Here is a 17,907-nt window from a genome sequence, read left to right on the forward strand (position 1 = left end):
ACACCACACATGCATGCATGCATGCAGGCATGCATGTCTTGGTGCACCTATGTATATCAAAGCAGCCCATTATTTCCCAGTCCTCATTTCTAACACCACTTTCATGTATTATTTAGAATCAAACACTAGTTCCCAGCACGGTGTTATCCGGACTCATCTTTTTACGTCCGGTTCATAAAAGAGAGCTTTTTTTTTGTCCTTCAATATTTCACAAGTCCCTCATCTGAGTGAGTGTGAAGCAAATGTATCCAAAGCTCAAAGGTATTTTTACCCAGCCGCAAAAGAAAAGGGGGAGAGGTGGTAAATAACAAGGACTTGCCTTTTTCCAATGAGATGAATGAATTAAGTGCCCAAAAGGGCAAAAATCGGACTGGTTCAAGAATTCTTATAAATGCATTCAGTTGAACGGGGCAATGAATTACAGTTAACTGCACTCCACATTCTACTTTCAGCACGAGCATCTACGCTACTATTAATCTGCCCTGCTCATTTAGTAAATGGCCCAAATGCATCAACAAATCAACTGCACAACGGTCATGCCTAATTACTAGGAACAGAGTGATACAGTTAATGGAGAAAACATTCTGCAATTTCTAATTTTAACTCAATGAACTCACACAGGATTTATATTACTTTAGTTACAGTGGGGGAAATAAGTATTTGACCCCTTGCTGATTTTGCAGGTTTGCCCACTTACAAAGAATGCAACGATCTACTATTTTAATCATATGTACATTCTAACAGTGAGAGACAGAATCCCCCAAAAAATTCCAGAAATTCACATCATATGAATTTATAAAAATTGATAACCGTCTGATGAGGAAAAACAAGTATTTGAACCCCTGGACAAACAGCATGTTAATATTTTGTAGAAAAGCCATTATTGGCCAGCACAGATGTCAAACGGTTTTTATAGTTGGGGACAAGCTTTGTGCACATTTCGGCAGGGATGTTGGCCCACTCCTCCCTGCAGACAGCCTCCAAATCATTCAGGTTCCGAGGTTGTCGCCTGGCAACTCGAATTTTAAGCTCCCTCCAAAGATTTTCAATTGGATTCAGGTCTGGAGACTGGATTGTTGATCTGCACAAGGCTGGGATGGGCTACAAGAGAATCGGAAAGCAACTTGGAGAGAAAAGATCAACTGTCGGTGCAGTTATCAGGAAATGGAAGAAGCACCACACCACCGCCAACCTCCCTCGGTCTGGGCCTCCACACAAGATCTCACCTCGTGGGGTCTCCCTGATCATGCGAATGGTGAGGAATCATCCCAAAACCACAAGGGGGGAACTGATGAATCAACTGAAGGCAGCTGGGACCACAGTTGCAAAAGAAACGGTTGGTAACACACTACGCCGTCATGGATTGAAATCCTGCCACGCACGCAAGGTCCCCCTGCTCAAGAAGAAACATGTACAGGCCCGCATGAAGTTTGCCATTCAGCACCTGGACGACTCAGAAGAGGCCTGGAATAAGGTGATGTGGTCAGATGAGACCAAAATAGAACTTTTTCGCCTCAGCTCAACTTGTCGTGTTTGGAGGGCAAAGAACACCGAGTACAACCCAAAGAACACCATCCCCACCGTCAAGCATGGTGGTGGCAACATCATGCTTTGGGGGTGCTTTTCAGCCAAGGGGACGGGACAACTCCATCGTATTGAGGGGAGGATGGACGGGGCCATGTATCGTAGAATTCTGGACCAACATCTCCTTCCCTCAGTGAGAAAGCTGAAGATGGGTCGAGGATGGGTGTTTCAGCACGACATCGATCCTAAGCACACCGCCAAAGCAACAAAAGAGTGGCTGAAGAAGAAGCACATCAAGGTTCTGGAGTGGCCTAGCCAGTCTCCAGACCTGAATCCAATTGAAAATCTTTGGAGGGAGCTTAAAATTCAAGTTGCCAGGCGACAACCTCGGAACCTGAATGATTTGGAAGCTGTCTGCAGGGAGGAGTGGGCCAACATCCCTGCCGAAATGTGCACAAAGCTTGTCACCAACTATAAAAACCGTTTGACATCTGTGCTGGCCAATAATGGCTTTTCTACAAAATATTAACATGCTGTTTGTCCAGGGGTTCAAATACTTGTTTTTCCTCATCAGACGGTTATCAATTTTTATAAATTCATATGATGTGATTTTCTGGAATTTTCTTTGGGATTCCGTCTTTCACTGTTAGAATGTACATATGATTAAAATTATAGATCGTTGCATTCTTTGCAAGTGGGCAAACCTGCAAAATCAGCAAGGGGTCAAATACTTATTTCCCCCACTGTACATAATGGGATGGATGGATGGATGGATGGATGGATGGATGGATGGATGGATGGATGGATGGATGGATGGATGGATGGATGGATGGATGGATGGATGGATGGATGGATGGATGGATGGATGGATGGATGGATGGATGGATGGATGGATGGATGGATGGATGGATGGATGGATGGATGGATGGATGGATGGATGGATGGATGGATGGATGGATGGATGGATGGATGGATGATGGATAGCTTTTCTTTTCTTCTTTTAAGCTGCATTGTTAAATTTTCAATACGCTTGACACCTTGGATGAGGACACATCACTTACGTGTGTGCGTGCGTGCGTGTGTGTGTGGTAATGGCTGGCACATTTTGGGAAATTTCCCCCAAAACAATTGATTTAGCGCCTCACTCTTATTGTTGCACCGAATACTGTAATTACCAAACTGTCAGCCTCATCTTAGAGGAGCGTGGAAGACAACAATGCATTATGGGATGGATGGATGGATGGATGGATGGATGGATGGATGGATGGGTGGGTGGGTGGGTGGGTGGGTGGGTGGGTGGATGGATGGATGGATGGATGGATGGATGGATGGATGGATGGATGGATGGATGGATGGATGGATGGATGGATGGATGGATGGATGGATGGATGGATGGATGGATGGATGGATGGATGGATGGATGGATGGATGGATGGACGGGTGGGGGGTCTGCATTGTGTGAAAGAAAAAAAAAAGAACGGGATCTCATCGGCAAATTGACGTATCTGATGATTGATGACTTTCATTCGTCGACTGTATTCAGGGCATTTGGCTTTCGGTGGCGGCTTGGAGTCCTGCCTGTTGTAGCTGTGATACAAAGTCTGCCGCGTCAGGCTGGACAAAGCGCCGTCCCCTGGAGTGAGCCCCTTGCACACGCATGCAGCGAGCGAGCTCTCCAGTACAGATGCTTTTTACTGGAAGCACAAAAGTGTTGGCTTTTTGTGTGTGAAGCCGTGTGTATCCTCCAGGCAAGCGCCATCTCAGTCAGTGTCAAGGGAGTGCTTACTACACCACGTAGTGTGCAGGGCTCTCCTCAGGACCTCCTACAACTCTGTGGTGGCCTCAGCCATCTTCTACGCTGTGGTGGACCGGGACAGGCAGGGGGAGACTAAATAAGATGGTCAGGAGAGCGAGCGAGCGAGCTCTGTCCCCTGGACTCCATAGAGATTGCGGGTAAGAGGAGGAAGGACGTTAATTAAGCAGAAATCCATCATGGACATCACCTCTCACCCCCTCCATGACATTGTGCGGTCACTGAGCAGTTCCTTCAGCGGCAGACTATTACAGCCACGGTGTAGGAAGGAGAGATTCGGCAGGTCCTTCAGTCCCACTGCTGTCAGACTCGACAACATGCGTTGTGTTTGGTCTCTAGCGCTACTAGTGCCACTTGTCTTTGTCCTTGTCTGTTATGTATCCATTTTTACATTTGGCACTTGTCTCTTGTATTCTTGCACGCTGCTGTGACAAGTAAATTTCCCCACTGTGGGAGAGATAAAGTTCTATCACACTCAGAGCAACTGTAAAGCCTCCAGAGATGACTGTCAGCGTCATTGGCGCAAAACAAAAGGAATTTGACAACAGCGCCTGCTTTCCACCCTTCTACAAAATCCACCTGCGCATTGAATTTACTCGTCACAATTTGTACGTCATGGCACGCAATCAGTCTTGTAGAATACAAAGTGTCCAAATATGCCATTGCAACACCTTGGAGCCATCCAACCAATGTATTTGACAAGGGTCTGGCTGGTGGACTTACCTCTTCCTGTGCTGTAATGTTGCAGCTTGTCACTGTAGACCGCCTCCTTGGTGTAGACCCTTTTCCTAACCCATCAACGAGGAGACAAGAGAAGCAGACGGATGATGAGCCCGCGACAAACAAGAGTACGGCAAAAAAACAAGGCGGCTGAAAATGGCATCATTGCCACGGCTCGATGGGGTGGAGGGGAAAGGCCGAGCAGGGTCAATGAAGTTCACGAAAACGAGCCGGGTTTTACATAATTCGATCTCCGTAGCGTGGCTTTGCTTTTCATGTCTCCTTCGCCGTGCCTTCAAAAGCAGCGGGCCTCAAAGTTGCGCACGGCTCAGCGGTAAATGTGACCTTCCAATATCTAAAGCAAGGACGCCATGCCGCCTTAGCGATGTGACCGAGTGACCGGCTAATACAGAATGAAATCATCTCGACTTCAGTAACAAGGCAAAAGTCGGAACAGTGGAAAGGATGCAACATTGAGGAATATGCTTGCTTGCATTTCTGCGCTATAACAAGCTTATTTGCATTTGTTGATGTAGGAAGCATATGACTGCAGGCAAATATGGATTAGATTGGGAAGAAGAAAATGACACGATTGACATCTTAATGCAAAGCAAAGCCGTCAGTTGCCATGTTACCATTATTTGGGATACGTTGATATTGTCACAAATCTACCCCTGATTTTTTTTTCAACAGCTGAGGGGAACACGCTCGGTGCAGGAAAAACCGTATCAAGAAAACAGAAAATGCTGGCTAGGATTTCGTTACGGGAGGAAATAGAAAATACACAGAGGCCGCCGCTTACCTGCTGCAGACGATGGAGATGGCGACCAGCGAAACGATGAAGACCACTCCTGCGGCAACTGACCCGGCAATGAGAGGAAGTTGCTCCCTCAGCTCCGATTTGAAGTCATCTAAAATGCAAAAAGAAACATAAATCAGGAAATCAAATCCAAATAAAAGTGGCTTTGCCTTTCGTCATCATTCTCTAGGAACCACGGAAAAGTCTACAAAGAAGCATTGATGACTGTTCATTAGACTATTCATTCATTCATAGCATTATTTACATTCATTCATAGTTACAAGCCTGGTCACGTGTCATGTATGCGGCTTATAAATCAAGTTCAGCTTGTGGGCGCAGCTTTTATACCCCAGTCGATTGAATTTTGTATTATAGGTAGGGCAGTACAGCACTGCTGACAGAGCACATTTTATGATGGCACATGACATTGGCACAGTGCTGCTTGACAAAAAATATGCAAGAAACACACGCACGCACGCACGCACGCACGCACGCACGCACGCACGCACGCACGCACGCACGCACGCACGCACGCACGCACGCACGCACGCACGCACGCACACGCACACGCACACGCACGCGCACGCGCACGCGCACGCACACGCACACGCACACACACATTAGCCCCACTTTAAGGGGCACGCTTGCTTTCCTCGTGAGAGTGGCTCTTTTGTGCGTGCGGGTGGGTCGGTTCGACCGGCCGGGTGTCTGATGGATAAAGAAAACATACAGATGTCTCAGCTGAGAGGCGCCCGCTGAAATCCGGCCAGCTTTGGCAACGCTGATTGACAGCTTGCGTTTGATAAACTGAGACCGAGCGACACACAAAGTGAGCGAGGCGACGTGTGAGAGAAAGGGACTGACAAGGGGGCCCCTCATCTTTCACGATTACGATTGCAAAGTGTCGTTTCTTTTACAGGTACAGCACCTGTAAAAGAAACGACACTTTGTAATGCTGTTTCACAAGGTTTGTACCAAAAAGGGTTTGTACCAAAAGCCATTGCCCACAAAATGGAAATACCTACTGTGAACCCTCACACCCGCCGCAGGCAAACACTGGTTTTCCCTCTACATGTGTTTGAAATGAATTTAGTAAAGTGAACGGTCATGAATATTTAGGTTGAAAAGGGAAGGGGAAGAAGCCTGCTCCTTCCTGCTTCAATGACTACCGCCCCGTGGCACTGACGCCCATCATCCTGAAGTGCTTTGAGCGGCTTGTCATGGAGCACATCAAATCCGTTCTCCCCCCCACCATTGACGCTTTCCAGTTTGCGTACCGTGCCAAACGGTCCTCTGAGGATGCCATCTGCTCTGCCCTCCACTCGGCCCTCACCCACCTGGAGAGAAAGGACTCATATGTGAGATTGCTGTTTGTGGAATTCAGCTCTGCCTTCAACACCATTGTGCCGCAGCGACTCATCTGCAAACTCGACGAGCTGGAACTCAGTACCTCCCTCTGCAACTGGCTACTGGACTTCCTCTGTCAGAGGCCTCAGGTGGTGCGTGTTGGCGACAAAATTTCCGCCAGCATCACGCTGAGCACGGGGCCCCCCAGGGCTGCGTGCTCAGTCCATTGCTCTTCACCCTGCTGACGCATGACTGCACTGTGACCTACAGCGACAACCGCTTAGTGAAGTTTGCTGACGACACGACTCTGGTGGGTCTCATCACGAAGGGCGACGAGACTCGGTACAGGTCGGAAGTTGACCTTCTGACCACGTGGTGCAGGGACAACAACCTCCTGCTGAACGTAAACAAGACCAAGGAAATCGTTGTTGACTTCCGGAAGGGTCACACAAAACACCTGCCGCTGATCATCGACGGTGCTGTGGTGGAGAGGGTGAGCTGCACCAAGTTCCTGGGGATGCACATCAGTGAGGACCTCTCCTGGTCCGCAAACACCGCGTCACTGGCAAAGAAAGCTCAGCGCCGCCTGTACTTCCTGCGGAAGCTCAGGCGTGCATGTGCTCCTCAGGCAGTCCTGTCTACATTCTACCGTGGCACCATTGGGAGCGTCCTCACCAGTTGCATCGCTGTCTGGGGTGGTAGCTGCACTGAACAGAACTTGAAGGCCCTGCAGCGCATAGTGAATACGGCTGGTAAGGTTATTGGTGCTTTGCTCCCCTCCCTGAAGGACATTTACACCTCCCATCTCGCCCGCAAGGCAACCACAATTGCGAGTGATGTGAGCCACCCAGCTCACTCTTTGTTTGACCTTCTGCCCTCTGGGAAGAGGTACAGGAGCCTGCGCTCCCGCACCACCAGACTCGCCAACAGCTTCTTTCTCCAGGCTGTTAGGACCCTGAACTCGCTACCCCCTTCTGCGTAGCGTGTGGCACTGTTGCGCTATTTTCTGGAATGTCTGCTGTACGCTCACTTGCTCTTTTGTGCTCCTCTTATTTATTTGTTGTGTTATTTATTCATTATTTATTCAGCAGGCTGTTGTTTACTTGTTTACTTGATTGTCTATTGTGGGCCATGTCTTGTCACCGTGGGATAGCGGGGAACGAAATTTCGGTTTCTTTGTGTGTCTTTGGCATGTGGAGAAATTGACAATAAAGCTGACTTTGAAATACATCTTTCCCATGGTGTTTAGTGTTGGAAGCAGTGGCGGAGCTAGAAGGGGGGTGGCACGAGGGGGGGGGGGGGGGGGGGAGGGCGCCGCCGCACAATCAAACAAAAACAAAAGGACGAGACGGAGGCAAAGCAGCGTCGTGGCAGCAGGGTGGATGGAGCCTACGGGTGCGAGCTTGCCGCCGCCGCCGCCTGCCACTAAGTGCTCGGACAAATATTGTGCCGTAATGGCCGGCCAATAAATGAAAAAGAGCGAGCGTGAAGCCTCGGCCTTTATTTTGCGGGAACATTTGTAAACACTGAGTCGGGGCACCAACGGGCCACAGCACCTGCTGAGGTCATTCCAATAACTTTCACCATCATTGCAAGACAATTGACAATATTCCCAATGTAAAAACACAAGTGAAGACAAATAACAGAAAATTCCTTTGGCATTTTCTGTCAGTGAATGCGCATTTGATGCTTCAAAAATAATAGTTCTTTATTTCATGGTGTCCCACTATAATAATAATTAGGGCCTGAGCAATGTGGATTTTGTTTTAGGCTGATGCCAGATCAGATAATGGGCAGAATAAAATTCATTTGCCGATTAAAAAAAAAAGAAAGAAATATATACGTATATAGTTCCTTAAATCTTACAGATATCAATTAATAGGTCAGGTACTCATAATAAAAATAATAATTCATAAAACTATTGTGAAAAAATTCAAAAGGTAACGCACTACTTTAGGGATGCACAATTTACGCATGCTTTCATGGTATTACTATGACGCACTGTTAACCATCGTTACAATCTTGAATTTGGTGACGAATGCTGTTTTTCTACTTGATAAATATACTTTGATTACTCATGCACAATTTGTGTCACACGTTTCTGGAGATCCTTAAAACTCTCCCTCCCTCCCTCTTATGGCCACCCCCCAAAAATCTCATCAACTACTAATCACAGCACTCCAACGCTGGAATGGTTGGGTGGAAAACCAATTAGCTTAGCATTGTGGATCAAGCACAGTTAGCTGCACAAACAAAAGACATCCGACTTTCTACATCAAGTCTACACACCCACACACTAACATACATGCATAGTCACACACTCTTGAAAGGAATAAATTTTGCTGCGGAAACAGAAGTGCAATTGAACGCTACGCCCCACATCAATCTCAGCGAATAATAATACTGCAATAACAAATACGACGCTAGACGTCAAGAGAGAGAGAGAGAGAGAGAGAGAGAGGGGGAGAGAGAGAGAGAGAGGGAGAGAGAGAGAGAGAGAGAGAGAGAGAGAGAGAGAGAGAGAGAGAGAGAGAGAGAGAGAGAGAGAGAGAGAGAGAGAGAGAGAGAGAGTGTGTGAGTGAGCAGTCTCTCCTGGCTTGTAGATTCTTACCATCTGTGAGGGTTTGGAAGCACATCTTGCTGCTGTATTTGCCAAAACCAGCAACGGTCCGTGCCCGCACCTGTACAACGTACACGGTGCCCAAACGCAGGGCCTCCACTCGTGCCGTGTTCGTTGGGCTCCGCAGGATGGTGGAGTTAATCTCTGCGTGGTCCTGAAAGCACAAATGTACACACACACACAACACATTAGGGAGGAAAATTAAGTATAGAGAAGACAGAGATGGGGGAGAAAAAAACAACAAAAAACTCAAAAAAGTCATTCCAGGAAAGGAACTGTAAAGGACCATTATGCGCTTCATTTATATTGTAACACACACACACACACACACACACACACACGCACACACACACGCACACACACACACACACACACACACACACACACACACACACACACACACACACACACACACACACACACACACACACGCACGCACGCACACACGCACGCACACACGCACACACGCACACACGTGCACGCACACACGTGCACGCACACACACACACGCGCACGCGCACACACACACACACACACACACACACACACACACACACACACACACACACACACACACACACACACACACACACACACACACACACACACACACACACACACACACACACACACACACACACCGAGTCTATAGTGGCACAGAATTAACACTTTTACAGAACAGCTTTGGGCATTTGTCTGTTCAGATGTGCTTTATAAGACCCTTAGTAATTCATCACAATATGCTTAGTACGTTCCTGCATTGTTTACTGAGGTTCGAGTGGGAAACAGTTATGCCCACATCTTTAATAGTGCTTCTTCACCAAGCAACATACATATAGGAAGTGAAAAATTAGGATCAGAATGAAAAGAAGACGGCAAGTCGTCGGCAACACTAGAGCAACATCTGCGTAACATAGTTTACATGTGATTGATAGGCAAGACATCTGAGGGCTAAATCAAGTGTGGTCAAATTAAGATACTAACATGCTCTTATTTTGAAGGTCAGACTTTTGACAGGAAGGTACATCATGGTTGCCCCAATTTTGGCTTGGAAAGAACAATAAAAGTTTGAATAGTGAAATATGACTTGCTGCCTTTTTACATATGGCAGAAAATTCCAATGGTGAGAAACACCATCCAATTGAAGAAAGATCAGGGAAAAGGTTTCAAAATGTCCATCAAGAGTTTCCATTAAAGCTAAAAGTATGTTACTCATTCAACCGATGAATTAATCATTGATATTTTTGCCCATCTTCATGTTATTAATGGTTGATATTTTTTGGGTGTCTGGATTGCATTCATTGAATTTACATTATTTCCTGTGGAAAAACTTTCTTCAGATTTCATGAGATTGTGTTAGAAGAAGTCTATTTCTTCTTTCTGGAACGGTACAATAAAAAACAAAACAACCCCCCGTATTTTCCTTGCATGTCGGTCTTAGGTTAGGTGCTAATATGCCGTGGGCCATCCGTAATTACTTAGGGCTGTCTATCGCCTTCTCCATACACAGACAGCCTGCAAATAAGAGCACAGCACACAGCACACAGCGCCCGACCCAGGCTGCAGGCTGCAGGCTCCAGGCTGCAGGTTGCAGGCTGCAGGCTGCAGGCTGCAGGCTCCAGGCTCCAGGCTGCTTGCTTGATGAAGACATGTTGACTGTTCAAAGGCTCTACAGGGGGGCGCTTGGATGTGTCAAAAAAGCTGTGAAAATGGGCTTTCAAAATGTCAAAAGCTGCACTGTGTCTTAGAAAACAAGTACGACTACAACGAAAACACACCAACTAAAATAGCTTCGGCTAAGGGAGTAACAAGATGAGGTCGGAAACTATAAACAAGATGGACGCTTAGTTGAATGGCTTCATTCTGCTGGTTGCTTTGCTGTTGTGGTAATCAGAGTGTACACTTGCATTCATGCTGATTGCTTTGATGAAGACAAATGTTTGGCTTCAAAGCTAGAGAACATTCATTTCATTTGGTTGGTTCGTTCCATGAAATAGGCCCGGCTGAATCATTTCAGACTTTTTGTCCAAGGCGTCACAGCATCTGTTAACCAACCAATGAGCCTGATCCATCAAATATATTCTTGGACCTGCAGACGCAACGGGAAAGCAGACGACATCCTCCTGAGTGAAGAGACACAGTCACCCACCCGGCAAAATGCAAATAGACCACTTGGTGAGGTCAAGATTAGGGTTCCCGCTACCAACTCTGCAGCTCTTTGAACCACGTCTCCATCTGTCGACTTTACGGAGGAAGACAGGCAACCCGGCATACGGCAAACATCCAACGGGGGAGCATCCCAGCTTGGAAGGGCTCTTTCATGCTGCCAGTCAAATGGGGATTACACATAATAAATGGCATAAGGTTGGGGTGATGGCCAAGAAGTTGCACCCCGGCCGGCGCTCCTGACTGCTGCTGACCAATGGGAATGAGGACCACACCCAACCCCGGCTGACCCGAGCGCTCACGACAAGGCACGGAATCGAGTGCCTGGACCAAAAATATTTTCCCCAAACTGGCAAGAAAAGGCTGTGATCTTGTTTTTAACAACTAATTACCTGGCATCTTGGAAAGGCATCAAAGGATCGGCAGTGGTCACAATTGGAGACAATCCATTGGACTTATTGTGGCTCTATTGTAATCCTTTTGGCAGAGATGATCCAATAGTTGTACTTTTTTTTTTGGCTCCGATAGTTTCACTTGGTTATTCTCCACGAGCCAAATCTGACTGCAACAAAGAACTCACTTTGTCCTGTCTACTATTTGTATTTATTTAGCAAGAAACTATTGTCTACAACCCTGGAATGGCAATGTAATTAACTTGGCGTGTGTGTTCGTGTGTGTGTGCGTGCGTGCATGAGTGTAGTTGTGCGTGTGTGTGTGTGCGTGTGCATGCGCTTTGCCAAAATGCCAACCCCGCAAAATGGACAGCATGGCCACTTGGCGCAAAGACATGCATGGTGGGGTAGCATGTGTCCTCCTCACAGGCTCACACATGGACACACAGACACACTCACACATGGGAAGGGGGTATAGTGTACTGTACAAATGAGACCATTAAAAAACAGAGAAATATTTGGTGGCAATAAAAAAAGTACAGTGAACCCAAGTTTGTTTTATATACGACTATATCGTATCCCTCCCACATTTCGACTTTATTTTTAAACACATGTATTTGAACACACGTGAAAATATGGCAAAAATGCTTTGTGTGCCTCGTAGAAACAGGGGTCGTAAATTTCATTTAATAACAGGCACAAGAGTACACAGGTCACACGGCCCAATCACATTCTATTTATATTTGGGTTGCGCGTCTCGCCACAATAGGCTATTTGATACAATTTCCGGGGTACGATATGATTCAAGGATGTAACGATTTTAAAATGTAACCATTGGATTCAGTTCACTTCAGTGGGAAGACCATTTGATTCGGTCGATTTTATCAAGTTTATGAATATGCCCCAGCAACTTGCAAAAGCTCTTCAAGTTTGTTCAACTCAAGGAAACAAATCATCAGCAGCCATGCCCCTCCCTCCCTCCCTCCCTCCCTCCCTGCCTCCCTCGGCTTTTCAGCTTAAGCCGTAATAGAGGGGCTGACCTCTGCTATAGCGTCATTTCCATCCTTCCCAAATTCTCAGGAAATCGCCAGTTGGGAAGATGGAGGAACAAGCACAATATTGGTCTTTTTCTCCCTCGTCAACCTTTCATTTGAGCATTGACTGACAAAGATGGACATAGACACCTTTGATTGTGAAAATGTGAACAAATTGTCAAGCGCATTGTCTCTACTGTGGATTCAGTACTACTTTCATTTTAAAGGCATAGATGTGGTAGTGCCTACTTGTTTTCTTCAAGCTCTTACAAAAGAAAAAAAATCTCCAACACGGTTGTCGTCCAAATTCTCAACAAGAAATGTGTGACAATGTGGTGTCACAGAAGCAGTTGGCATTGCAAACTGAAAGCGAGATGGAATCTGCAGCGAGATGACTTTCAACAGGGTTAAGGATGACTTGACTGTGCAAAGCATGCTGGGACAATCACACCCAAGCAGAAAAGTGTTTTTCAGATCGGAGAGATGCATGAAACAGAAGCATAGGCTATATATATATATATATATATATATATATATATATATATATATATATATATATATATATATATATATATATATCGTTTTTTTTTTTTTTTTTATTCGACGCCATGCTTTTACGATTATCTTGGATTCTTCGAACCGGTAACTTGGTAAACACGCATCTCGTATTTGCAGAGCAGTTCTGGCTGAGACTGGACATAAAGCAAATAATGCGCTTGGAGTGTGTTGACCTGAATTATCAGCGTCGTTCTGTCCTTAGTGATTTCCTAATTTGCGATTATGCCGCGCTCATCTATTTGTGTGACGATGCGCTACGTAAACATCAATAGGATTAGCTTTCATTGATATTCATGAACTAATAGGAGGCTGTATAATTGTTATTTACATGACACTAAGCTGTCTGGAAGATAAGCTTCCTCAAGTCCTTTGCGAATGGCATCCGTTTGATGAACAAAGCCAATGACGGCGTGCATGGCTTTGTACTGGCTGACGAAGCAATGACTCCGGAAAACCAAAGATTGGAGTTACACATTGATCCATGGACCTTTACTAAAATTAGTAAATCATTCACATGATCATTTATAGACTGTATGGATTTCAATCTATGATTTATCATGAGGGAAGATTCACCCAATCTCGTAAAAGGCAAAAGTGCATGACCGACATGGCACCGCCTATCGATCGGTTTTAGGAGGACAAACAAGGGGCCCGAAAAAGAAGCTTGAGCCTCTGATCGTTTGCTATCGTTCTATACGAGGCCTTGGGAAATGGCTACGGGTCAATATTGGAGCAGCGTAGGCTCGACGGCGACTTAATAAAGCCGACGCATTGTGTGAGAGCAGACGGATCGATGCGATTCGCTCCTCAGATGCGATGCATTTTCACCGCGGGGCACGTGGGGATGAGAGCACAGGTAGGTCAACGCATTTGCTTCATCTGCGGCGGCGGCGGCGGCAGGGACCCGCCCGATGGGAACTGAGGCAGCAGCAGCAGGCGCAATCCAAAACATTGTCAACATGGAAGATGGCGAGATTGTTGCTTCAATTATTGCGATCGAGCGTCAACATGGAATGACACAGCAGAGGTGACAAAACCAAGTCCAGTTGCCGCAGTTTGCCACTAGATCCCGGAAGGTCATTTAAGCTGCTGGGCGGACAAAACATTTCCGGGTGACAACAAAGACTTAAAGGACAACTGAATTCTAATCATACCCCCCACCCAACCGCCCCTGGAAATCCCATTCAATCAGTTAAAAGGCATATCTTACCTTCTCATGGTAACGTAGCTCATAGTCCAGAATGATACCGTTGGGCTGTTCCGGTTGCGGCCACGACAATGTGAAGCTATTCATGGTGGAGCTGATCTGATGCATGATGGGAACAATGGAGGGCGCTGTAAGAGAAGACACACGCAAAAGCTTTAAGGTCTCTCTCCGTCCGGACTTTTCGTAAGCTCTGCCAACCAAGCGACGACATACGACTCTTTAGAGGTCATTTAACGCAATATGGTCATAATCATCAGGAAGTACTGTAGACCTTTATGGCAAACACCGTCTGATGCAGTCGGTCTCCTTTAATTGTCCGGTAATCGCACAGCCGCTGCGTAAGAGGTTGGATTACGCTTTCGGGGCAGCGTGCCAGACATTTCATTGGAGCCGCAAAAGTGAGGTACTGGAAACGGGACAAGGAACTAACTCGTGATAACATCACTAATGAGAATAGCAACGACAGAAGCGGCTAACTGTCAGTATTTGTGGTCAAGCTGCAAAGAGGATTCCCAGCTTCAACAGACTGCTTCAATTAAAAAAGTCAAAGTCAGCTTTATTGTCAATTTCTTCACATGCCCAAAGACACACAAAGAAACCGAAATTTCGTTCCCCGCTATTCCACGGTGACAAGACATGGCACACAATAGACAATCAAGTAAACAGCGTGTTGAATAAATAATGAATAAATAACACAACAAATAAATAAGAGGAACAAAAAGGAGCAAAAAGGAGCAAGTGAGCGTACAGCAGACATTCCAGAAAATAGCGCAAAAGTGCCGCACGCTACGCAGAAGGGGGTAGCGAGTTCAGGGTCCTAACAGTCTGGAGAATGAAGCTGTTGGCGAGTCTGGTGGTGCGGGAGCGCAGGCTCCTGTACCTCTTCCCAGAGGGCAGAAGGTCAAACAAAGAGTGAGCTGGGTCACTCATCACTCACAATCGCGGTTGCCTTGCGGGTGAGATGGGAGGTGTAAATGTCCTTCAGGGAGGGGAGCGAAACACCAATAATCTTACCAGCCGTATTCACTATGCGCTGCAGGGCCTTCAAGTTCTGGTGAGTGCAGCTACCACCCGAGACAGCGATGCAACTGGAGAGGACGCTCTCAATAGTGCCACGGTAGAATGTAGACAGGACTGCCTGAGGAGCACATGCACGCCTGAGTTTCCGCAGGAAGTACAGGCGGCGCTGAGCTTTCTTTGCCAGTGACGCGGTGTTTGCGGACCAGGAGAGGTCCTCACTGATGTGCATCCCCAGGAACTTGGTGCTGCTCACCCTCTCCACCACAGCACCGTCGATGATCAGCGGCTGGTGTTTTGCTCGACCCTTCCGGAAGTCAACAACGACTTCCTTGGTCTTGTTGACGTTCAGCAGGAGGTTGTTGTCCCTGCACCACGTGGTCAGAAGGTCAACCTCCGACCTGTACCGAGTCTCGTCGCCCCCCGTGATGAGACCCACCAGAGTCGTGTCATCAGCAAACTTCACTATGCGGTTGTCGCTGTAGGTCACAGTGCAGTCATGCGTCAGCAGGGTGAAGAGCAGTGGACTGAGCACGCAGCCCTGGGGGGCCCCCATGCTCAGTGTGATGCTGGTGGAGATTTTGTCGCCAACACGCACCACCTGAGGCCTCTGACAGAGGAAGTCCAGTAGCCAGTTGCAGAGGGAGGTACTGAGGCCCAGCTCGTCGAGTTTGCAGATGAGTCGCTGCGGCACAATGGTGTTGAAGGCAGAGCTGAAGTCCACAAACAGCAACCTCATATATGAGTCCTTTCTCTCCAGGTGGGTGAGGGCCGAGTGGAGGGCAGAGCAGATGGCATCCTCAGAGGACCGTTTGGCACGATACGCAAACTGGAAAGGTTCAATGGTGAGGGGGAGAACGGATTTGATGTGCTCCATGACAAGCCGCTCAAAGCACTTCATGATGATGGGCGTCAGTGGCACGAGGCGGTAGTCATTCAAGCAGGACGGTGCAGGTTTCTTCGGCACAGGAACGATGGTGGCAGCCTTGAAACACGAGGGGACGATGGCCTGCTGCAGGGAATCGTTAAAGATGTCCGTGAAGACACCCGACAGCTCCCCAGCGCAGTCCTTTAGCGCTCGACCCGGGATGTTGTCAGGGCCCGCCGCCTTACGGGTGTCAATAGCGGCAAGCGCCCTCCTCACTCCGTCGGCAGAGAGGCGCAGGGGCTGCTCGTGTGGGGGGGAGTGGTCTTCAGCGGGCAAGTGCTGTTCTGGGCGTCGAAGCGAGCAAAGGAGCGGTTAAGATCGTTCAGCAGACGGACGTCGCCCTCACAGCTCCTCGGCGCGGGCTTGTAGTCCGTGATGGTCTGAATGCCCTGCCAAAGGCTACGTGTGTCCTTGCTGTCCTTGAAGTGGGTGGAGACCTTGCACGAGAACGCCTTTTTCGCTTCTTTGATGCCCCGGGACAGGTCGGCCCTCGCTGTCCTCAAACCAGCCTCATCCCCCGTTCTGAAAGCCTTGTCCCTGGCCCTCAGCAGTCTGAGGACAGCCCCTGTCAGCCACGGCTTCCAGTTCGCGCGAGTGACGACGGATTTTGAGCAAGTCACATCATCGATGCATTTTGTGATGTAAGAGGACACAGAGTCAGTATACTCCTCTATGTCCGTCCGATCGTTGTAGGTGGCCGCCTGCTTAAACAAGTCCCATTCAGTGGTGTCGAAGCAGTCACGAAGTGCATCGGAGGCACCCTCAGGCCACACCTGAACCCGCCTCCGAACCGGCCTGGATGCCTTTACCAATTGTCTATGCGGGCAAAAGCAAAACGGTGAGATGGTCAGAAAGCCCAAGGTGGGGGAGGGGGGTGGCCTTGAAAGCTCCCTTATGCACAGAGTAGACTAGGTCCAGGAAGCTGTCTCCACGTGTCGGAAAAGTAACATGCTGGTGAAGCCTCGGGAAAACAGACTTCAGGTTGGCATGATTAAAGTCTCCAGCGAAGATGGTGAAACCGTCAGGATGCGCTGTCTGTTGTTCACTGACAGCCTGGTACAGTTCACCAAGCGCCACGATCCTGTCGCCTTCGATGTTGGAAGGCGGGATGTATACCGCGACCAGCTTAATCGCAGTAAATTCCCTCGGCAGGAATTAACCCAGGTAGTCTGCAATTTTCTGTTCATTCCAAAAATGTCCTTTACTTTGGTCAACTCTTCTTTCACCAGTGCACTCCTCGTGTTATTGGACAGGAAAGCGATCATCCAGATTGTGTGCATTTTCAAAAGGTGTGTGTCTAATTTGTAATGTGAGTGCTAAGGTTACTTCAATAAAGAACTGGCCCAAAAAAAGACTTGTCATCTTCAACCCAAGGGAAGTGTTTGTGGAGCCAAGACCGAGCGAGTGCCATACGCCAGCCTCGCATGAATCATTCCATTTTTATCTCTCAGCAGACATTCACACGTGTGACATTTACAGAGCCACCTACCGCTGCCTCGTCACCGCTGACACAAGTGAAGTTCAATAACCCGGACCCCCACTTGTCTATTTGTTGCGCTTCTACGTGATCTAGGCCCAATTGTCGGCTTTCGAAATGTCACAGATTTACCAAGAGAGGATGGAAGTCTTTGCGTTTCTATATCACAGAATGTGACCATTTTCAAAACGTGAATACAAATGGAACTTGTTTTCATTTTAAACGGAGCAAATATGACCTGACACTAATGTGCCAATTGAAAGAGTGATACTAAATCCAAATAAACCAACTTGTAAACACACACA

General features: G+C 47.6%; 1 protein-coding gene across 8 annotated transcripts in view; it reads right to left on the minus strand.

Moving 5' to 3' along the window:
• LOC137839640 (ephrin type-B receptor 1-B) overlaps positions 1-17,907 on the minus strand; it is a 153,068-nt gene that overhangs the window by 29,933 nt on the left and 105,228 nt on the right. For 6 of the 8 annotated variants that reach the window (XM_068648722.1, XM_068648723.1, XM_068648719.1 and 3 more), the window contains 4 exons: positions 14,184-14,308; positions 8,815-8,977; positions 4,860-4,968; positions 4,061-4,125 (listed from right to left, as the gene is read on the minus strand). In XM_068648722.1, coding sequence (XP_068504823.1) covers positions 4,061-4,125; positions 4,860-4,968; positions 8,815-8,977; positions 14,184-14,308 — 462 coding nt within the window. Of the gene's footprint in view, positions 1-1,946; positions 3,785-4,060; positions 4,126-4,859; positions 4,969-8,814; positions 8,978-14,183; positions 14,309-17,907 lie in introns of those variants that run through there. The other 2 variants (XR_011085670.1, XM_068648724.1) reach the window with 2 other exon arrangements.

This window comes from Syngnathus scovelli, chromosome 17 (assembly GCF_024217435.2).
Source record: "Syngnathus scovelli strain Florida chromosome 17, RoL_Ssco_1.2, whole genome shotgun sequence".
Taxonomy (NCBI): Eukaryota; Metazoa; Chordata; class Actinopteri; order Syngnathiformes; family Syngnathidae; genus Syngnathus; species Syngnathus scovelli.